At 41.2% G+C, this 24,488-nt stretch overlaps 1 protein-coding gene across 3 annotated transcripts in view; it reads right to left on the minus strand.

Moving 5' to 3' along the window:
* Positions 1 to 7,547: 7,547 nt before the first annotated feature.
* Positions 7,548 to 24,488, minus strand: part of LOC142208353 (sulfotransferase 2B1-like) — a 57,284-nt gene continuing 40,343 nt past the window's right edge. For all 3 annotated transcript variants that reach the window (XM_075276805.1, XM_075276804.1, XM_075276803.1), the window contains exons 5-7: positions 23,078 to 23,172; positions 21,771 to 21,951; positions 7,548 to 7,839 (exon numbers count right to left, since the gene is read on the minus strand). In XM_075276805.1, coding sequence (XP_075132906.1) covers positions 7,715 to 7,839; positions 21,771 to 21,951; positions 23,078 to 23,172 — 401 coding nt within the window. In that variant the 3' untranslated portion in view covers positions 7,548 to 7,714. The remainder of the gene's footprint in view (positions 7,840 to 21,770; positions 21,952 to 23,077; positions 23,173 to 24,488) is intronic.

Here is a 24,488-nt window from a genome sequence, read left to right on the forward strand (position 1 = left end):
ACCGAACAGGAAAAATATTTGTATATCTTTGTAAAGCGGGCGATTTCGGACGTGGGGATACCTAACGTGTATGTGTTTCGCAGTATTTGACTACTTTTATATGTGTTCTAGGGAAAGGGGGGTGATTTGAATTTTTAATCCTTTTTATTTATTTTTTTTATATTTTTTTTACTTTTTGTAAACTTTTTTTTTTGCATTTATTAGACCGCCTAGGGGTATTGACATGGGTGGGCGGTGTCGCGGATTGTCAGAGCGGTGGGGGTCGGCAAACATGGCTGCTCCGGAGCGTTAAAGAGAGCCTCCTGGAGTATCGTTAAGGTGAGGGGCAAAGTGGTAAAGTATATGTATATGTGATTGTGTGGGGTTAGGGGCGAGGCTGAAGAGGGCAATAGGAATTTTGTGGCTTGCTATGGTCCAAAGTGTGTGAGATTGCAGAAATGGTGGTGCGAGTTTGGGTTTTGTGGGGGTCCTGGCACAAACGTATGTGTGCTATTGTGACAAGAAGTAGCCTATTGCACAATCGGGTGTATTAACTATGTTTGTGGAAAATTTCAGCCAAATCGGTGAAGCGGTTTTTCTGTGATTGAGGAACAAACATCCGAACATCCAAACTCACAAACCCACAAACTTTCACATTTATAATATTAATAGGATTTCTATTTTTACCCTGTACTCTACTTTTTCACAGTGTTTATTCTCTATTTGGATTACACATGTGTTTTATCATTATTTGCATATTTGACACTTTATTTATTACAGATTCACTTATGGAATTCCTTGTCCTAATATATGTAAATTAATTTTTTTACATTCTTTGTCACTTTGCACTATGCACTTTTATTCACCTTTTTCACTTCACACCTTCATTATTTATTATTAGAGATGAGCGAACACTAAAATGTTCGAGGTTCGAAATTCGATTCGAACAGCCGCTCACTGTTCGAGTGTTCGAATGGGTTTCGAACCCCATTATAGTCTATGGGGAACATAAACTCGTTAAGGGGGAAACCCAAATTCGTGTCTGGAGGGTCACCAAGTCCACTATGACACCCCAGGAAATGATACCAACACCCTGGAATGACACTGGGACAGCAGGGGAAGCATGTCTGGGGGCATAAAAGTCACTTTATTTCATGGAAATCCCTGTCAGTTTGCGATTTTCGCAAGCTAACTTTTCCCCATAGAAATGCATTGGCCAGTGCTGATTGGCCAGAGTACGGAACTCGACCAATCAGCGCTGGCTCTGCTGGAGGAGGCGGAGTCTAAGATCGCTCCACACCAGTCTCCATTCAGGTCCGACCTTAGACTCCGCCTCCTCCGGCAGAGCCAGCGCTGATTGGCCGAAGGCTGGCCAATGCATTCCTATGCGAATGCAGAGACTTAGCAGTGCTGAGTCAGTTTTGCTCAACTACACATCTGATGCACACTCGGCACTGCTACATCAGATGTAGCAATCTGATGTAGCAGAGCCGAGGGTGCACTAGAACCCCTGTGCAAACTCAGTTCACGCTAATAGAATGCATTGGCCAGCGCTGATTGGCCAATGCATTCTATTAGCCCGATGAAGTAGAGCTGAATGTGTGTGCTAAGCACACACATTCAGCACTGCTTCATCACGCCAATACAATGCATTAGCCAGTGCTGATTGGCCAGAGTACGGAATTCGGCCAATCAGCGCTGGCTCTGCTGGAGGAGGCGGAGTCTAAGGGCTAGTTCACACGTGAACTGCCCGCGCGGGTTTTGACACAGAGAGAGACGCGGCGAGCCGCGTCTCTCTCTTGTCAAAACCCGCCCGCCGCGACCATCGCTGTCACGGCTTAACCCTCTGCTGTCGGCTCAAATGAATGAGCCGACATAGGAGGGAGCTGCGGGGGGCGGAAGCCGCGCGACTGAGACAGCGCGGCTTCCGCCTGAAGAAAGGACATGTCCTTTCTTTTCTCCGCTAGCAGCAGCTCGCCGCTAGCGGAGAACAGAAGCCCGGCGGTCTCCATAGACCACCATTATAAGGGGAGGTTTTGGACGCGAAATCCACTGTCAAAAACCTCCCCTTATACTCACGTGTGAACTAGCCCTAAGGTCGGACCTGAATGGAGACTGGTGTGGAGCGATCTTAGACTCCGCCTCCTCCAGCAGAGCCAGCGCTGATTGGCCGAATTCCGTACTCTGGCCAATCAGCGCTGGCCAATGCATTCTATTAGCTTGATGAAGCAGAGTGTGCACAAGGGTTCAAGCGCACCCTCGGCTCTGATGTAGCAGAGCCGAGGGTGCACAAGGGTTCAAGTGCACCCTCGGCTCTCCTACATCAGAGCCGAGGGTGCGCTTGAACCCTTGTGCAGCCTCGGCTCTGCTACATCAGAGCCGAGGGTGCGCTTGAACCCTTGTGCACACTCTGCTTCATCAAGCTAATAGAATGCATTGGCCAGCACTGATTGGCCAGAGTACGGAATTCGGCCAATCAGCGCTGGCCAATGCATCCCTATGGGAAAAAGTTTATCTCACAAAAATCACAATTACACACCCGATAGAGCCCCAAAAAGTTATTTTTAATAACATTCCCCCCTAAATAAAGGTTATCCCTAGCTATCCCTGCCTGTACAGCTATCCCTGTCTCATAGTCACAAAGTTCACATTCTCATATGACCCGGATTTGAAATCCACTATTCGTCTAAAATGGAGGTCACCTGATTTCGGCAGCCAATGACTTTTTCCAATTTTTTTCAATGCCCCCGATGTCGTAGTTCCTGTCCCACCTCCCCTGCGCTGTTATTGGTGCAAAAAAGGCGCCAGGGAAGGTGGGAGGGGAATCGAATTTTGGCGCACTTTACCACGCAGTGTTCGATTCGATTCGAACATGGCGAACACCCTGATATCCGATCGAACATGTGTTCGATAGAACACTGTTCGCTCATCTCTATTTATTATCTATTGTTTGTTTTGTGTCCATAAGTATTTGTCTTTATTTATGTCACTATTCACACTGTGCGTCTTTTTCTCTGTTTTTTTATGTTATATGTGGGTTTGGCCTTATTTTATATACCTATGTCCTTATATTAGCACCTTTCCAGTGTGCTTTTTAGGTCATATAGTATATATCTCATTGAGACATCATATAAGTCTTGTCCCCCTTTTTGTAATATACTACCATCACGGCTTGTATTGGTCATATGTGGACGTGTTTGCCCATTTGGCGGCATCATTCTATTTTACTGCCGTAGGCGCACATGCGCATTTGTTCCTCAGCCGTCTTGGTCTTGATCGTTCCTTCTGCGATGCGCGCATGCGCAGTGGATTTCTTTTTCGTGATTATACATTCTGGATTCTCGCGATGCCTTTTTCTAATATCGCGCATGCGTGCGCATTCATTTTGATCCGGCAGCGCCGCTGACACCAATGATTCTCGCGATGCTTTTCTGAGTATCGCGCATGCGTGCGCACGCATTCTATTCGGCAGCACCACTGACACCAATGATTAATTTGCCACAATGGCCAATTAGTAAGTTGGACTTACACTATATAAAGCCCACTATGACAGGGTAAATAATATCCCCTGACGAAGCCTGTGCGAGGCGAAACGCGCGTCGGGTGTCCAGGTCCTGTGGGTAGGCATTGGCTATTTTTTACTCATTAACTCTTTCCAGTTTGGTTCCATGTTGACTATATTTATTGTTTACACTGGTGGATTCTTTTGTTATGTATTATATACCATGATGCATAGTGGTGTTTTCTTTTGGGGTATATTATAATAATTGTTCAGCACTATGTGCCCTTGCTCACATATTTTGCACTGAGTGTTTATTTGTATTTTGTTATTGCCACATTTTTACCTTGCTTGGTTAAGTTTATTTAATGCCTTACTTATATATATTTGCCACCCACTACCTGGTTGTTACTATTATTAATATTTGTCTGAGGTTGTTCCTCCTGTTTTTATTTATGTGAAATTATTTGCGACAACTGTTGTTGTATTTTGTATTTTTAATAAATATTTATTGTATTCGTTATCATCCTGTCTTTTTTAGACACTATTTTAATTTCATTTATTTGGATGTGTATTTAACCTAGCCTTTTTTGCATATTTTTTTGTTTTAATAAATGTTTAGGTTTTTTTATTTTGTATAATTCATTTGATGTAGGAAATGGGCATTTTGGGGCTTTATTGATTTATTTATTTTTTCACACACTTTATTAATTTTGTTTTGTACTTTTTAAACTTTGTTTTTAATGTCCCATTAGGACAACTGAACAAGTGACGCTCTTATAGCTGGTTCAGTACTATAGACTGCAGTTCACGATTATACACTTGTATTGCAGTCTATGGAGGAAGTTAGCCTATGTAGACGCATAGGCTGACTTCCTCCATCGCAGCCAGGATCAACCAGATAGCGTGGCCTTCAGGCAGCCTGGGGTGCAGATAATAGATATGGGCAACCCTCGATTGGCCGTGGGAGGTGTGCAACCCCTTGGATGCCGTGGCCATGTTTGACTGTGGCATCCAAGGGGTTAAAACCCCCAATCAGAGCAGAGCTCCACCCTGGGATTAATGGGGCAGCTTGTTATGGTCAGCAGGGTTTATTAAAAAAACAAACAAATGAAACCCTACGGAGCCCTCTGGGCCACTGACTACTAAAAACCTGGTGTGAATACAGACTAACAGTTCCTGTCACTGCCAGCTAAAATAAAGGACCAGGTGCGCTCTGTTAACATTCACAGAGGCATGCAGTCAGAGCAGCCGCACAAATAAACAAACTGGCTAGCCTGAACTCCAGGACTAGCCAGAGACCAAGGAAACCCTGTGTGTGGTAGTTCCACCCAACCACCCACTGCCAAGCCCACTCCCAGTAACCCTGTCTGGGAAGTATTTCTAGCTGCCCCTACAGAGTTGTACCACACATACAAGGCAGCATGCTGACTGACTAACTGTGGAATTGCTAGCTCAGGGGTCATTTGCTAACTAGGGCAAACTAATAATATTTCAGGCAGGAACCCAAGCACACACACAACACACATCACTTCAGGTTTGGAATGCAATCATAGAGCGCCAGGCGTACAGACCAGCCCCCTTATATAGGCAAGGGGCGGTCACCAGCAAATAGCCCTATTGGTCGACTCCTATGTCAATCACCCAGTCGACCACGCCCGGCTGCTGCAAGGTAGATTAACCCCTGCAACCCTGGATTGTTCAGAGTAACAGGCAGCGGCGCCCATATCATGGCCGCAGTTACTGCACAATCCTAACACAGCTGTACCCAATTTTCAGCTGTGTAACACAGCCAAGAGTCGGGAATAATGTCACGGACACAGGTTCTGTGCCTGCGGCATTACTGTTCAGTACTATTACAGTGCTGAGTGCTAACTTAATGCTTAGTGCAATATAATAGTACACTGCAGTGCAGGAAGGGGTTAAAATATATGTCATCCTGCAAAGATCAAACTCTCATATGGCTAAATCACCAGAATTATAGCTTGTACAAAAAAACAACAAATTGCCACATCTTTAGGTCAAAGCTGGCTTCAGCGGGATGGTTAATGTACAAGCCTTACAAGCATATATCAAGATATACTCCAGATTTATAGTTTATGAGGTAAAAACACCAGAAGTGATCCCCAGGGTAAACTCGAATCAGTGCAGTTTTCAACGGAGTTGAAATGCGGTTTTCAGTTTTTCATGGAGTCACTTTCTGAGGGATTCCACTTTACCGGCACCTCAGGAGCTCTGCAAACATGATATGGCATCCAAATACTATACATCTAAATCAGCACTATAAACCAAACAGCGCTTTTTTCCTTCTGTGCTGTGCTGTTACCCAAACAGCAGTTTATTCCCACATATATGACACTATTGTACCACTGTTCCACTTTACTGGCAAATCTGGGGCTTTGCAAAAGCAACATGGCATAAAAAAACCCTGTCTTTCTAAATCTACACAACAAAAGCTGAAAAGCACAGTATTTTTTTTTACTTCTGAGCTCTACTTATGCCAAACAGCAGTTTACGCCCACATATACACATGTACTTTTTTTGTACCCAGATAAACCCACTTAAAATTTGAGAAGACCGTTTTTCTGTTGACACAATGTGGGCACCACATATAGGGCACTAAAATGGCACATTTTTTGGAAACCATCTCTTGGGTCAAAATGTTCACTATACCCCTTAATATTTTTTTTTTGAGTGGTGCAATTTCCAAGATCACTTCTTGGTACTTTCCATTACACTGGCACCTAAGGGGCTATACAAATGGTATCCCTTAACTTCTGTGGCCAGTTGTGTGCCCAGCAGTTTTCAACCACATGTGGGGTATTTCTGTACTTGAGGGAAATCACATATCAACTTGTGGGCAGTTTCTCCTTTAACCCCTTGTGAAAATTTTAAATTTGGATCTAAAGTTTGTTGTGAAAAAGTAATTTTTCATTTTCACTTGAAACAGTTGTGGGTTCAAAATGTGCACTATACCCTTTGAAAAATGTAAGGAGTGTAAGTTTCCAAAATGGGGTCACTTTTTGTGGGTTTCCACTATATTGTTACTTTAGGAGCTTGGCAAATGTGACAATGCACCTGAAAACTATTCCAGCAAAATCTGTCCTCCAAAAGCCTATTTGCACTCTTTCTATTCTCAGCCCCACCATATATACATACAGTAGTTTGCAACCACATATGGGGTATTGCCATGTGCAGGAAAAATTGTGTAATGAAATGTTTGTACTTTTTTCCTTTTACCCATTTTGAAAATGAAAAAAATTGGGACTAAACTTATAATGAAAAAAAGTCATTATTAATTTTCACATGCCAATGTTAATAACATTTGTGAAACTGATAGGGTCAAAATGCTCTCTACATCCCTAGATAAATTCCTTGAGTGTTTAGTTTACAAAATGGGTTAACTTTTGTGGGGTTTCCATTGTATTGGTAAGTTATGGGCTCTGCAAACTGGAAACCTGAAAACAATTCCAGCAAAGTCTATTTTTCACATGACCAGTGTGAAAATTCTGCACACTGATGTGTGCCCAAAAAGCAGTTTGTATCCACATATATGGTATTTCCATGCTCGGGAGAAACTGCATCCCCAATTGTATATTGCATTTTCTTATTTAATCCCTTATGAATTTGTAAATTTTAGGAATAAATGAGTGTATTATTGAAAAAAAAATTGTATACATTTAGCTATATATTGTCTTAATTCCCTTGATATGACTAAAGGGTTAATAAAGCTCAACTCTATTCACATTAACGAGGCTGAGCTACAAAACTGCGCATAGCTTTCTGCAGACAGGAAGAGACTAAGCATATGCTAATTGGTACATTACTTTTCTAACATATATGCCATCAATACTGTACATCTAGTTCTGCCGTCAGGTACCATGTCTAACCAGTAGAGTAAATATGACGCCATCACTTTCTACCATCACTAGTAATCAATCTGTTCATTGTTCCCCAGAAAATTTAACAGTACAAACATAGATCCCAAAAACATACCTATTATATCACAGAATTTATTTTATTCAATTCATTCACAAAATGATCAATATACTTTTAAAATATAGTTCGTATTATTTATATAAAACAAGTCTGACAATTTTATAGCTATACTGCTGTATTTTACTTGGGAGTATACAAATGATTGGTTAAAATATGCAAATTTTAATGAATGATCATTTACATTTTACAAAATATTGTAGACCTTTGACTGTTGCAATGCCTGCCGCCAAAGCAGTGTTACTTTTTTATACTTGAATCCCAAGGAAACTTCACCTTGAAGTCCTTCATTTCTGAGTTGTAAATCTTGTCAAAATATTCATTTTGAGTCACAGTAAAATGATTTTTCCAATCTCCGACTATTCCTGTAGGGGATCAAAAGTGGAACAAAATATATTAAGAGATCTGTGATTTGCATATATTAAAACCTTAAAATATTATTACCACACACAGCAGGAAAATGGAAGAATGTTTATTTTCACTTTGATATCAGTTTTTCATCAGTGAAACTATGAGAACATATTGAACAACTTATGCTCTTTCCGGAGTATAGCGGATAAGTTGCAGATCAAGTGAGGTTGGAACTTACTTTCGGACTATTAGACGCACTTTTTAAGGGTTCATCTTACAGTCCGAATGTGGTGGTGGTGGGGGGGTGCGGAGCAGCGGAATAGCAGCATCGCTCCTGCCGCTGCTGGCTTCCTGCAGGACAGGAGTGTAGCGATGCCGCAGGCCCTGGCACCTGTGCTAGCGTGTAACCCTCTCCGGCATCCGCCTTTCTATTACAGCGGATGCTGGGTCTGCATTGGCGGACTGCAGAGTGGCTGCCATAGCAACCGGGCTTCCGCTATATGTGGAGGCCCAAAGCTAATGCCTGCAATCAGAATGCATTCTAATTGCGGGCATAAAAACAGAACCCCCCTTCCCCCCAAAGTGTAAAATACCCCCCCCCCCCCCCCCCCGGGCCAGTCCCCATACCTGGCCCCATACCTGTAAAGTTACAGGCCGGCTCCTGAGTGGCGATATCACAGGAGCCAACCTGTTCTGGTGACAGCCGGGCTCCCAGGCCTGTCATTGCTATATTACCATTGCGGCTAGTCTATGACCTTCGGCAATAGTAATATACAGAATGTCCCATAGACGGCAATACAGTTGTATTGCCGTCTATGGGACTTGCAATCAAATGACGGCAGGCTCAAGCCCCCTGGGGGGGGAGGGGCGGGGACTAATAAAATAGTTAAAAAGAAAAGCTTTAACAATATATCATAAAAAAAATAAAATAAATAAAGTTCTAAATCACCTCCTTTCCCTAGAATACATATAAAAGTAGAAAATTACTGTGAAACACATACACATTAGGTATCCCTGTGTCCGAAAATGCCCGGTCTACTAATAGTTTTCCTGTACGGTGAACGTCAAGATCAAATGTGCCAAACCGCCGGGTTTTTTTTTTTACCGTTTTGCCTCTGATTTAAATAAAAGGTGATCTAAGCAATAAACATTCACCAAAATGGTATAACTAAAAAGTACATTTGGCCATGCAAAAAAAAAAATGCTCTATGTGTCCCTGTACAGCTGCAGGGTCACCTGTCAATGTGGCCTTGCAGCTGTTGCAAAACTACAACTCCCATATATTAAATATTTTACCATTTTTTGCTTCAAAATTTTTTTTCCCTATTTTCCTCCTCTAAAACCTAGGTGCGTCTTATAGTCCGAAAAATACGCTCAAGCTGTGTTTCTTTAAGATGTTTCCATAATTCCATTAGACGTGAATGGGAGATACATAAACAGTACAACCTTTACAATTCTTTAGCCCTTAGGGTAGCTTGAGCCTTAATGCTCAGACCCCATTTTTTCAAATATGACATTTTTTTACGTTACGTGAGAATAGCTTCATAATGCATTTACCTATCCAGGTGATTCTAAGAATGATTTTCTCTGACACATTATATTTTATATTTGTGGTAAATTTTGGTGATTATACTTTGTGTTTGTTTGTTAAAAAAAAATGGACAATTTACTGAAAATTTCATGGAATTTTCAAAGGTGACCCCCCGTGTGCATTTTCAGCCTCTCTGTCTGGTGTCTGTTTTTTCCCATGGACACAGAATCCTACATGGAGGACTTTGTGTCCACGGAAAAAAAACAGACACAAGGCGGAGAGGCTGAAAACGTCATCTTCCCATTGAAATGAATGGGTTTTAAAATCGATCACTTGCAAGCTGTCTGCTGTCTGGATTGCCCAGGGTTTACAGCGGACACCGCAGGGCGGACAGCAGCGGCAGTGTGAACGCCGCTTTATATGTACATTTTCATCATTTCTTTTTTCATTTTACAAGGAAATAAAGTAGCCCATCTTGTTACATAATTTCAATGACCATTTGTGGTTAAGAACAGCTGTTTGGGCACAAATGTGAAAGAGCGTTATTTCTGTTTTGGAGCTCTGATTTTACTGGAATCCATGTCACATTTGCAGAGCCATACCATAATGGTGGAAAATTCCCCCAAAGTGACCCCATTTTGGAAACTAGGCCCCTTAATGAATTTATCTAAGGGTACAGTGAGCATTTTGACCCCACAAACTTTTCAAAATGGCACTGCACAGCAGATGTTACAGGAGGTGAATTGAAATTTTCAAATCTTTTATACCATTTCAGAGTTCAAAATCTTGTGCCCAGCATGTGCCACCATAGACATAGATGCCATAAATTGTAATGTGGGTTCTCCTGAATATGTCAATACCTTACATGTGACTGTTGTGTGATGCTTGACCACATGGCATTGCTCAGAATGGAAAAGTACCATGGATTTGGCAGTATAAAAGAATTTCCGCTAAGACATGTATGTAAGGCCCCTGTGGTACCAATATAATTGAGAACCCAAAGAAGTGACCCCATTTTAAAAATGTTACCCCTTTAGGTATTCATCTAGGCATACAGTAAGCATTTTGACCAAACAGGCTTTTCCAAATGATAATGCACAGCAAATGGTACAGAAGGAGAATTGCAATTTTCGAATTGTATATGCCATTTCAGTGCTCGATAGGCCCACTTTGTCTCATCAGAGAGACACACTCGTAAAACTATTAAGTGGGTTATCCCGGGTACAGAAAAGCTGTATATGTAGACGTAAACTGCTACTTGGACACACAGCAGGACTCATAAGGGAAGGAGCACTGCTCTTTTTAGCTTTTGGAGTAAAGATTTAGAGGAACTTTCTGGATGCCATGTTTTTTTTCAGAGCCCTGGAGGTGCCAGTAACTTGGGGCAATTATAGGTTCTCTGCAAACGTTAAATGGTGTCCAAAAACTCCCAATCTACGCTCAGGTGTGCACCGTTAATGAGGTAACGCAGTTGCCCCAGGTGGCACTTTCAGTGGAAAGGCAATTTGACCATTTTATTTTAATTTTTTTTTTTACTAAACTAGCCCAAGACAGGCTGCTCTGAAAACAAAACTGAGCAGATCTGTCCTGGGATGGCTTAGAGCTGTGTCTCAGTGCAGGCGGCGATGATAAGATGTCATAATGCCTCCTGCATTGAGACACAGACGTCTTATGCGCAGGTGAAGGAAGAGGAGGAGGCGACAGCAGCAGCTCCATCTTGGGATTGCAGGTGAGTGAGAATACCTTTTTGTTTTATAGGCCACTACCCCCACGAACCCCAACAACTACCGCTATTATTATACTCCGGGGTCTTTTCAGACCCCCAAGTATAATAATCAGAGCCCCAGGGGAGATGAAGAAACATAATAAACACTGTTACTCACCTCTCCTGGATACATGGTTACTTCTAGCAGGCTTCGGGCCTTTATGGTAATGTCCCAGACATCACGTGACACTCCACGTGACGTCTGAGACATTACCATAAAGGCCTGAAGCCTCTGCTAGGAGTAAAAGCGGATCCTGGAGAGGAGAGTTAGTAACAGTGTTTATTATGTTTCTTGATCTTACCTGGGTCTCCGATTATTATACTCTGGGTCTTAAAAGAGTGTGTGGAGTCAAAGATGTCTGTGTTGCAAACTTTATAGAGACAAGTCACAGCTGGAAGAAGTGGTCATGGTGGTCCAAAGGGAAGAAACAAGAAATGTGAGAAAACGTCTCCTGTAAGTCACAAAATGTTACTGCACTGTATTCACTTTCACTGTAATATTACCACTAGTACCCCTCGCCCCCAGTCCCCGGTATCCAGTCTGGGGAGGGGGGGGAGCGTCTTTCGATTATCCGCCTTAGGCAGCAGAGAGGCTAGGTTCACCACTGCCTATGCAGAAATACATAGCGATCCTTCACATCTGCGCCCTGCTGTGTGTCCAAACTGCAGTTTATTCCAACATGTATGACATTGGTGTACCCAAGATCACATACTTAATAATGCAATATATGGCTATAAACTCCTGATAAGTCACAGCCTGGCACAGAAGGGAAGGAGCACTATTTTGTTTTTCGTAGTACAGTTTGGTTTTTGGATATCATGCCACTTTTGCAGAGCCGCTGAATTGCCAGTAAAGTGGAATCCACTGGCATGTGACCCCATTATGGAAACTACATCCCTGAAGGGATTTATCAAGTGGGATAGTGAGCATTTTTAACCCTTCAGTGTTGAATTAATTTCATTTCCAGAAATGAATGTGCAGCTAATAAGTGAAAAATTGCAATTTTTCTAGAGATACACCATTTCAGTGCCTGATATGTTGTGCCCAGCTTGCTTCATCAGAGATACACACTCCAAAAACTGGTAAGCAGGTATCCCAGGCACAACAGCTTTTGGAGCGTTCATCTCTGATACAAGCCGGGCACAACATATACACTGAAATGATGTATTCCTGGAAAATTTGTTATTTTTACCTTTCACAATCAGCTGCGTATTCATTTATGGATAATAAATTATAGCAATACTTGAGGGTTAAAAATGCTCAATGTACCCCTGGATAAATTCCTTAAGTGGTGTAGTTTCCAAAATGGTGTCACGTCTGGGGATTCCACTTTATTAGTATTTCAAGAGCTCTGCAAAAGGGTCATGGTGTTCAAAACCCAAACCATCTAAATTTGTGCTCCAAAGACCAAATAGTGTTCCTTCCCTTTTGTGCCTAACTGTGTCCAAATATCAGTTTATAACCACATAATGCATCAAGTACGTTGTCCTGGGTACACCAGAGGCATACATGTGGGCATAAACTTCAGTTTGGGCACACAGAAGGGAAGGAGCGCTATGTGGCTTTTGGAGTACAGATTCAGGTGTTTGGTATCTGGACAACATATCATGATTGCAGAGCCTCTAATGCTGTGTTCACACATCAGTATGCCATCCGTCCGTTTGAATTCAGTTTGACACTTCAAAACGGACTGATGCACATACTGATTGTATACTGACACCTTTTTATGCTGATAGCAAACGTTCTCCATCCTCTAGAGGACAGATAAAAGGGGATTAAAAGTAGCAACTGTAAACAAAGTAGAGATAAGGACATATAATAAATGTCCTTATGTCCTCCTTATTTCTACTCTGTTTACAATTGCTACTTTTAATCCCCTTATCTCTCCTCTAGGGGACAGATGCTATCAGCATAAAAAGGTGTCAGTATACAATCAGTATGTGCATCAGTCCGTTTTGAAGTGTCAAACTGAATTCAAACGGACAGATGGCATACTGATGTGTGAACATACCCTAAGATGCCAGAAAACTGGGATCCCCTAGGGAGTGACCCCATTTTAAAAACTGCACCCTTCCAAGAATTAATAAAACCCTCTTAGGCTGGGTTCCACACTACAGTTGAATATCCATTATGATAGTGTCCATTAAAAAAAAAAAAAAAAAAAGGACTCCTATCATAACAGCCGTTAATGGACACTAACTGATGTTTGTTTTTTTAACTGATACATTTAATGGATTATTAAAAAAAAAAAAAAAAAAACAGACACATTAGCATCAGTTAGTATCTTTTAGTGTCCGTTTTTATACTGTCCATTTTGGGGTTTTTAGTATCTGCTTTTTGAGCATGTGCAGAAAAAAATAGACAGTAGTGACGAACAGTATAACGGACACCTGTCTGTTACCATAACACTTTAATGTTAAAAAACATTTTTTGATGAACACAAAAGTCTTGATTTTTTGTCCATGAAAAAAACAGACATGTGACAGATTTTGTGTATAATGAACACCGACAGACACAAAATAAAATCCCATTGAAATGAATGGAGATTTTAATGGATTTGTGACCGATCTGCTAGAGTCATTGCTAAAATTTTGTAACGGACAATAGCAACAAATACTACTGACGGTCACCAGTGGTAGTATGATAAGATGAATTCTAAAAAAAAAAAGATAAAAACTATTAAAAACAATACTGGCAAGCAAAAGGGTACCAATGTTTTAAACTTTTGACTTTCAGGCTCCATATCACACCATCCACTACAGCTTCAAATGTGAGCCTACCATCATTTTATAGACAATCATCTTGGCTATGTCATACATTAATTTGACTTGCAACTATTTAGCATATGATTAATTATGTAGATTCTTGCCATGTAACTGCATTGTTACTGCTTTGTTCCTAAAAATCTAAATTAAATTTTTTTTATCATGTTGTGAATATTTCAACACTATCTGAATCCTTCTGGGCATGGTCTTGATCAGATTCAGGCATGTTTCGACTGAAATATGATCCCAGGTCTCTTCTACACGTTCTCAATGTTGGTGCATACTGGTCGTCTCACTTGGGTACGAATACAACTTTTTCTTCAACTCTACTCACTAGTGGTTGGGTTGAGGTCTTGGGGGTGAGGGGTCCTTCCAGCACCTCTACATTGTCATTGAACCATTTCTTCCCTAATCTTGATTTATGCTTTGGGTCGTTGTCCTGCTAGAACACTATGTCGTCCGTTTCATAGCCATAGTATTTGCGTGTGCAAAGTAACTCATCTTGTAGGATACTCACATATAGCTCAGCATTGAGACCACCATTGATCCTGAATATCCAATGCCTTTGTCTATGAAAAAAAACTTCAACTGTGTAATTTTCATACTTTTTTTGCATACTCAAGCTGACACTTCTTATGATTTTTTCAGGACACCATTCCATACTTGTGTAACGCACATCATACAGTGCCTGCATTGATGTCTGTGATCATACTATTACAAAACATACAACCGACCTACACTATCTTGTGTCGTACCAGAAATGATTGACCTTGTAATAACCCAACTTGTTGACTCCCAATATTTTTTCTGGACATCCACCTCTTGGCTTTTTAATGAATAGACAGATTTCATTTCAAATTTTTCCAACGATCATGGCAGTCACGATGTAGTTTGGCAATTTTCTTGGCCAAGACACCATCGATGAGCTGGATGATGCTATTTCTTTTCTTGGGAATTCTTCTTCATGGCTGATCCTTGATTTGAACCAGCGACACTGTGTTCACACCAGCATTCGGCACCCCATTCTCAGGTTTCCGTCTTCTGCATGCAGAGGACGGAAACCTGTCATGCAGAGTCCGGCCGTGAGCGCCGGTAAGCGTTTTATGCTCTCCGCTGCGAAACCATTTTTTTTAAAACCAGACACAGAGTACTGCATGTCCAACTCTGTGTCCAGTTTAAGAAAAATGGTTTAGCTGTGGAGAGCATAAAACGCTCACCGGCGCTCACGGCCGGACACTTTTCAATCCTATTCAAATGAATGGGTTTGAAAAGATGCCGGCAGGTTTCCGTCTCCTGCCCAGTTTTGTGCAGGAAACGGAAACCTGCAGAACAGAATCCTGGGCGCAGATGTGAACGAGTCCTGAGATATTAGGGAATGTGAGATTTGAACCAGTGACACTGTGAGATATTAGGGAATGTGAGAACAAGTTTCCAATCACTTAACCCCCAGACACTTAATCCCCAACATTTAATCCTCTAGTCTTTTTATCCCTGTTCACTTAATCCCCAAACACAATTTTATCTAAAAGATTGTGGAATGCCTCAGTGGGGACCCCCAGTGATTTAAAGAGGACCTTTCATGTTCTTTAGCACAGGCAGCATTATATACCATTGGAAATCTGGCAGTGTGCTGAATTCAACGCACTGTTATCTTTCCCGATGTGCGTCCAGGTGCAGGAGATATCAGTGTCATTAGTTTCAGCACCAATATTTCTTCATTGTTTGAAGGGTGGACCTTAATGCTCAAAATCAACACTGGGCAGTGGGCGGTAAGGAATGCCCCCTCCCCCAACAGTACTCTTCCATAGCATTGTCTTGTTAGAGGAGGTGTTCCTCACTGCCCAGTGATGATGATGCATAATTATAATTTTATTTTTGTTATAGCCGTAAGAGAAATGCCTCTAAAGTTCATAGTTAGCAACAACCAAAGAGGAAGTATACTGCATTATTCAGGAAAATTACCAACACAGTACAGCAATACGAGTCAGTGGATCATCTGCTGTACCTAAGATCATTAGCGTACCTGTTGTATTGAACAACAACAATTACCTCATAAAGATTTAAAAACAGTTTTTATTAAATTTCCTTCTAATAACATGAATTAAAAATACTCAATGTATTTAAATATTTATTTTGGGTTCCTTATGATCATCATCGAGTACTATGCCGGTTGTCGGCGGTCTTAGTTGGTTGTCTGTATCTCAGGTAAGGCAATCCACAATGGAAGAATATAGAAGAATCAGTGAGTAGAGGCATTAGACAATGCTTTATAAAGGATTAAGTGTCTGGGGTATAGTGAACATGGATTAAAAAACTAGAGAAATAAGTGTCAGGCATTAAGTGTCCATGGATTAAGTGAATGGCAACCACCAGGAGCAAAACAGTGACAATGTAGCTGCATGACCAGAACCTGCATAACTAATCATATGCTAAATAGTTGGAAAGTCAAAATAATGTATGAGATAGCCAAAAGGATTGTCTATAAAATGATGGTAGGCTCACATTTGAAGCTGTAGTGGATGGTGAGATATGGAGCCTGAAAGTCAAAAGTTCAAAACATTGTTACTCTATTGCTCGTCAGTGTACACAGTTGGTATCGCAATGTTTGTAACAATCCGTACATTAATACTTGAACAATAACCTACATGGTAAACGTCAGAAAATAGTGATTTTTCGCCATCTCATCTTGAAAAATATGATATAAAAAGTGTTAAAAAATATGTACCTCATACATATACATTTGTATAAACTGGTGTTTTGGTACACAGCCAGGCACAGGAGGGAAGGAACACTATTTGGTTTTTGAAGTGGTCCCTAACAAATGGGGGGAAAGTTTCTTATAAATCTAGAAAATTGCAGCCTTCTAATATCCAAAATAAATTAAAGGATAATTAAAAGATGATGCCAATATAAAGCAGAGATATGGTAAATATACAAAAATATTAATCAATATTTCTCACTATCACAAAGTACAATGTGTAAAGAAAAAACAATCTCAAACGCACTCAGGTAAGATACTGCCATATAAAATGACACGTCAGTTTTGAAACATGGTGCCTGGTCCTTAAGGTAGGATTAGCACTCCTTTATAAACCCTTAAGGACATGGTCCAATTTTTCAAAACTGACGTGTCACTTGATGTGGCAATAACGTTGAAATGCTTTAAAGCGGTATTCCCATGTACATAATCATATCTATATTTGTAGATAATTAAAAGTTAAACATTTTTGCAAATATAAGTAATTAAAAATTCTGCAGAGTTTAAAAGATTTTCTCTAAATATTTTGCGATTACAACTTGCTGTCTTGATCGGTTGCCAATGGATATGACCACGAATGCAGAAACTTTCTATGGTCTGGGACTTGTCAGGAACCCAGCTATGATTTCCTTACTGTAGCTGGGTTATCAGGCAGGGACACTACATGTATGAGAAGATATCTCAGCTACAATAAGGAAATCATGGCTGGGTTTCTGGCCTTAGAAAGTTCCTGCATTCATGGTCGTATCCACTGACAACCAATCAGGACAACAACTTGTCACCACTAGATATTTAGAGAAAATCTTTAAAACTATGCAAGTTGTTTAATTACATATATTATATTATATATTATATTAATTATATTATCTACAAATTTAAAGATTGTTATGTACTTGGGAATACCCCTTTAACTCACCCAAGTGATTTTGAAGATAAGGCCCCACGAAGCGATTTGCTGCAAAAATTGCTTGTGGAAAAGACCTCTGTGAACTTTCTGCCCCTATTATACCTATATGGATCTGACAGCATTTCCGCAGGTATAACTGACATACTACGATTTACAAAATTGCAACTATTCTCGAAATTGCAGCATTTCTGATGTGGATTTTTTTCTGTAGTGTGTATATCGGATTAGCCAGAATCCCATCCACTATGCAGGTCCTGTAATACACGTGTTTTTCTTGCGGTGTTTCCGCCACGCCCAAAACTTTGCAGATTCACAATGTGGGGCCCTGGCCTAATATTGACATCAACTTTTAATCGCCCTTCAATTTATTATGGACGTTAGAAGGTATACTAGTCTAATGTTGATTTTCCAAGTTTACAAGAAAATTTGACAAACCCACTTCAGTTCTGAATGGGATTTTAAAAGCCTATCATTTTTATCTAGACTACAATTTTTTGCCTAGAAGTCTGTCTCAGGAATGTGATAGCATAATTTTGCTAGCTTAGAGATAGCTTAGAGTTGGTAGAGATGGCAATAGGGCTTCTTTAAAGACTTCAAATACAATATTTAAAAAAAAACCTCATTTAACAAAAAAAAAAAAATATATATATTTTTTTAAATGTAGATTGTGAGCCCTACATAGAGCTCACAATGTACATTTTTTCCCTATCAGTATGTCTTTGGAATATGGGATGGAAATCCATGCAAACACGGGGAGAACATACAAACTCCTTGTAGATGGATTTTTGCCCTTGGTGCGATTTGAACACCAGGACTCCAGCGTTGCAACGCTGCAGTGCTAACCACTGAGCCACCGTGTGGCCCCTTTTTAACACAATATTTCAATACGTTTTTAATAGAGATGAGTGAACACTAAAATGTTCGAGGTTCGAAATCCGATTCGAACAGCCGAACACTGTTCGACTGTTCGAACGGATTTCGAACCCCATTATAGTCTATGGGGGGAAATGCTTGTTTCAGGGGTACGCAAAATTCGATAAAATCATACTTACCAAGTCCACGAGTGACGGTCGGGCTGGATTCTGCTTGAAGTCTTCTCCCGGCGCAGGGTCTCCGCGCCTTCTTCCGGGTGGGATTCACTCTGCCTAGGCATCCGGCCTAGGCAGAGCCGACTGCGCATGCGCGAGTATGCATGTGCATGCCCGCGCATGCGCAGTCGGCTCTGCCTAGGCCGGATGCCTAGGTAGAGTGAATTCCACCTGGAAGAAGACGTGGGGACGCAGCGCGGAGTAGACTTCGGAAAGGAAAGAGAAGAACGAGCGTTGATTGGCAATGTATAGCATTCTGCCAATCAACGCTGGTTCTGCATCGAACCTTAAACTTCGAACAGCTCGTAGTGTTCGATCGAGTACAAGTATTTCGAATACCATTCGATCAAACACCTACTCGATCGAACACTACTCGCTCATCTCTAGTTTTTAACAATATTCAATACTAAATCTGTGAACAATGGATGGGATGTCATATTACAATAAACAGATGGCATCCATTTGCTGTCTGTGCTTTTCATGGACCAACAGGCTATCATGTGATTGATCTGTCAGAAAAATGGAGATCTTTTTTTTTTTTTCCGCAGAGTCACAGAGGGGAAGATTTATCAAAACTTGATTACTCACTTCCTCATAAATGAGGCACAGCGTCTTGCAGGACTGTGTCCTACATTGAAATTTATTAAAGGTTGTGGCGTAGAATGTTAAGAAATAATTACTGTTGGGAGAAAGCACCCTTCAAATATGAGAGAACTGGAGCAGTTTACAAAAGAAATGTGCTCCAAAACTCCAGATAAGAGGTGTAATGAACTTGCTGATGATTATAGGAAGCAAGTTTATGTTATTTTTTCCAAAGGGTATACAACCAAATATTAAGGATGAGAGTGCCAGTAATTTTGTATTGGCCATTTTTTGAGTTTTGCATCAGTTTCTCAGTTTTTTTATGTTGTTCCAATACACACAAAGGAAATAAATATGTGTAAATGCAATAACATTCTCAGAGAAATACTTAATTTTCAGAAAAAATTTCAGCCATGACTGTATATTAACATGGAGAATGGAGACTATTCACATGACCAATATTTTGATATCTATACATTGTTTCATGGTCGTTTTACACCTCGGATGTGAGAATGAAAGTCCCATGGTCATCTAGATAATCCCTCATTCACATCTGCGTTTGGTAATCTGTTTGGGGAGTCTGCCTGGGGATCCCCCCAAACGGAATACCAAGTGCATTGGCAAGCGGTGTGCAGTGAAAACACATGGACCCCAAAGTACTTTTCTGTCCGCATGTTCCGTGTGAACACCACGTGGAGAGCACACGGCCCCATTTAGGGTCGGTGTGTTTTCACTGCACACACCGCTTGCCAATGCATTTTGTATTCCATTGGGGGGGGGGGGGGTACCATGCAGACTTCCCAAACAGATTACCAAACGCAGATGTGAACGAGGATTTAGTCTTTTTTTACATGAGCATTGCATTGCTAGGTTCTCACCTGCGCCTAATCTCTGCTGGGGGATTCCATCCTTGAAACCGGTTAAGGCTAAGGCCCCACGGGCCGTAATCGCAACGCTTTAGAACTGCGGCGTGAACGCACTGCGGTTCTTTTTGCAGCGCTTTCTGTCTCAATTGTATCTATGGGAAAGCCACTGGCGTTTCCATAGATATAATTGACATGCTGCGATTTGTAAAGCCGCAAAGGCTTTGCAAATCGCAGTGTGTCCGCACTGAGTTTTTTTCCGCAAAGTGGGCATGGAATTCACATGAATCCCATCCCCTCTGCTTGCTCTGTAAAATGCCGCAACTTTTTCAGCAGCGTCTCTGCTGTGGGCAAATTGCGGCGTTTACGTCCCGTTGGGCCTCAGCCTAAGGGTGAGTGCACACAGAGTTTTTTTAGTGTTGATTTTGACGCTGAATCCGCCCCAAAATCAGCCTCCAAAAAATGCCTCCCAATAGAGTTTTTTTAATTTTTGGAGGCTGATTTGGAGGCATATTCAGCGTCAAAATAAGCGCCAAAAGGCTCTAAAAAAGCAGGACTGTTCTCTCCAAATTTTTCTGCATTTTTGTGCGGAAATCAGGTGGGAACCCAGTGGAACCCATTAAATTCTAACCACTTTTTGAAGTGGACTAGGCTTCTGTTCATGGGGTCCCCAAAGAGACGCTGCGAACGGTAACCCAAACACAGGTGGGAACCTGGCATAAGTGTTTTGTTCTACTTTTTTCCCTGATCAAATGGCAATAGTTTTTATCAGTTCTTCATGAGATTTTCCCTTCACTCAAAAAAACTATAGCGGTTTTTCAGTTGATTGCTACCATTAGTAAAACAGACTGAATAGTGATGGCTTTTTCATACTGTCAGTTTTTTATCACTGATGTGAACCAGATCAAACTACAACATGCTTATATTTTCTCTGCATTGACAAATGGTCAGTGATAAAAAACCTGACATGTGAATATACATATTCAGTGTTATATGTCCGCTTTCAATGCATATTCTGTCTATTGTAAACCTACAAGTGAAAAATGTGAAATACCTATATTGTGGTCAATCTGTCCCTTCAGCTAGCTAGATTTAATGTACTATGTGCAATTGGATTTTACAATTGCAGGATGAAATTAGAGAAAAAGTCAGTCGGGAAAATCAGGGTCTCACACTGTGGAACGCAGCAAATAAACGGTACGGAAAAAAACCGCAGGGAAAACATTTTTTAATGCAGGGTGTTTCATCACGTTTCTGTCTTTTGCGTTTTTTCTGCACTTTTTCTTCTCTTATTATATCTATTTGGAAACAAATGCAGTATAGCAAAAAAAGGAACCCATTGAAGTCAATTGGGGTGCTTTTTTTTTCAGCGCTGAAATTCCACACCAAATTCCTCACCATTTTCCTCCATGTGAATGGAAGCTGTGATAAATTTGCCATATTTTTGTAAACTGTCTACAAACTAACTTAAATTTTGCTAATTTATGCTATTCTCATAGAATGTAAGCTCTTGCGAGTAGGGTTCTGACTCCTATTGTTTGATATGTTTATATATTTGTCACATAATAATGTCTCATATTGTCTGTTACTATGTCCTCTGATTTGTAAAGTGCTACGGAATATGTTGGCGCTATATAAAGTTGTTATTATTAGTAGTAGAAGTAAATGTGTTCCATGGTGTTTACCTTTTCTCATAAACGGGCTTTTCTCATGGTCCATGTAACCAGTTGGGAGAAGAGTGAAATTAACCATCTTGTTCTCTTTCATGTTCTTAAAAGAAACATATTCAACCACTGAATCTATTGCTTTGTCATCTAACTCCTTTCCAAGAAATTTGCAAATCTTTATCACACTTCCTCGCAGATCCTGTAGCAAATTAGCACAAACAATAAAAAGCAGAAATTAGCTTCATATTAATAACACTCTCCTAGTCAGTTCTGTACAATGGAAATATAGTTTCTCTTCAGTGCAGGTCCAGAATCTGCTCTCAATACCCAGTAGTGGAAAACTCTGATCCTGTGCATTTAACTCTATGGAAGGAGTGGGATCATGGATATGCACCCCCCACAAACAAGATAGCTGGGTGCTGATGCCGTTATATGGAAGCTGAAGGCCAAATAAAGGGTCTTAGGTATTTCAAGTCCCCCTGGGGGATTATAATTAGTGTTAAAAAATGTAATAAAGTTTAATGTAAAAAAATCATTTCATTGACCAAAATATTTTGTAATAAAACAAAATTGAATATATGGGTATTGCAGCAACACTAAAGACCCAAGCAGTACAGCTGTGATAATATTTTTTCACATGGTGAACACCATAAGAAGAAAATGTAAAACTAAAAGGAAAAAAAAAACGTGATACGTTTCTGCAGTTTTTTTTCCACAACGAATTCCCATCCATACATTTTGGGAAAATACGCACAGTGCATATGCATGTGATTTCCTAAACCCTTCGTCAATTGTATCTACAAAAACACCAGTGGTTTCCCTATAGGTATAACGGAAGCAGAAAGTCGACAAAGGAAACTTCTGCGGACTTTCTGCGAAAAGTTCTGCGGGAAAAACCACAATGCATTGCCGCTGTCTTTTTTCCCCGCAGCATTCTTGCTGTGGCCTGCTTCATGGGGCTTTAGCCTAACGGGGTTTTCTCATCTCCCCAATCACCAACTTTCCTGCTCTATCTTCATTTCACTACCTAGATTCTTCAGCAAGCTGGTGGGAGGGCTTTGACTGTGAAGTCCCTCACTATATAAAGACATTGCCTTTACCATGAGAGATCATTTATGATCATTACTTGATACTTAATATAAATGAAGATCAAATAATATGTAAATATGTAAATGTATTTTATACTATACAGGTTTAGAGAGAAAAAACTTACACACTTCAGGACGGATAACTTGCAATAAACTCTTTATATTGGCCTAACTATAATAGTGCCTTAAGAGAATAGTAGTATATTAAGTATTCCTTCCTGTATTACAAGTATTTACCCTCTGTAGATCTTCATAGGTGTGAAACATAAAGTTGTCTCTTCCCAGCATTTCCATCCATCCCTTCACATGATCAAACCAAGATCCAAAAGGGACTAGAATAGATAAAATATGATAATTAGAGATGAGCGAACACTAAAATGTTCGAGGTTCGAAATTCGATTCGAACAGCCGCTCACTGTTCGAGTGTTCGAATGGGTTTCGAACCCCATTATAGTCTATGGGGAACATAAACTCGTTAAGGGGGAAACCCAAATTCGTGTCTGGAGGGTCACCAAGTCCACTATGACACCCCAGGAAATGATACCAACACCCTGGAATGACACTGGGACAGCAGGGGAAGCATGTCTGGGGGCATAAAAGTCACTTTATTTCATGGAAATCCCTGTCAGTTTGCGATTTTCGCAAGCTAACTTTTCCCCATAGAAATGCATTGGCCAGTGCTGATTGGCCAGAGTACGGAACTCGACCAATCAGCGCTGGCTCTGCTGGAGGAGGCGGAGTCTAAGATAGCTCCACACCAGTCTCCATTCAGGTCCGACCTTAGACTCCGCCTCCTCCGGCAGAGCCAGCGCTGATTGGCCGAAGGCTGGCCAATGCATTCCTATGCGAATGCAGACTTAGCAGTGCTGAGTCAGTTTTGCTCAACTACACATCTGATGCACACTCGGCACTGCTACATCAGATGTAGCAATCTGATGTAGCAGAGCCGAGGGTGCACTAGAACCCCTGTGCAAACTCAGTTCACGCTAATAGAATGCATTGGCCAGCGCTGATTGGCCAATGCATTCTATTAGCCCGATGAAGTAGAGCTGAATGTGTGTGCTAAGCACACACATTCAGCACTGCTTCATCAAGCCAATACAATGCATTAGCCAGTGCTGATTGGCCAGAGTACGGAATTCGGCCAATCAGCGCTGGCCAATGCATTCTATTAGCCCGATGAAGTAGAGCTGAATGTGTGTGCTAAGCACACACATTCAGCACTGCTTCATCAAGCCAATACAATGCATTAGCCAGTGCTGATTGGCCAGAGTACGGAATTCGGCCAATCAGCGCTGGCTCTGCTGGAGGAGGCGGAGTCTAAGGTCGCTCCACACCAGTCTCCATTCAGGTCCGACCTTAGACTCCGCCTCCTCCGGCAGAGCCAGCGCTGATTGGCCGAAGGCTGGCCAATGCATTCCTATGCGAATGCAGACTTAGCAGTGCTGAGTCAGTTTTGCTCAACTACACATCTGATGCACACTCGGCACTGCTACATCAGATGTAGCAATCTGATGTAGCAGAGCCGAGGGTGCACTAGAACCCCTGTGCAAACTCAGTTCACGCTAATAGAATGCATTGGCCAGCGCTGATTGGCCAATGCATTCTATTAGCCCGATGAAGTAGAGCTGAATGTGTGTGCTAAGCA

Source organism: Leptodactylus fuscus, chromosome 6 (assembly GCF_031893055.1).
Source record: "Leptodactylus fuscus isolate aLepFus1 chromosome 6, aLepFus1.hap2, whole genome shotgun sequence".
In the NCBI taxonomy this organism is placed as follows: Eukaryota; Metazoa; Chordata; class Amphibia; order Anura; family Leptodactylidae; genus Leptodactylus; species Leptodactylus fuscus.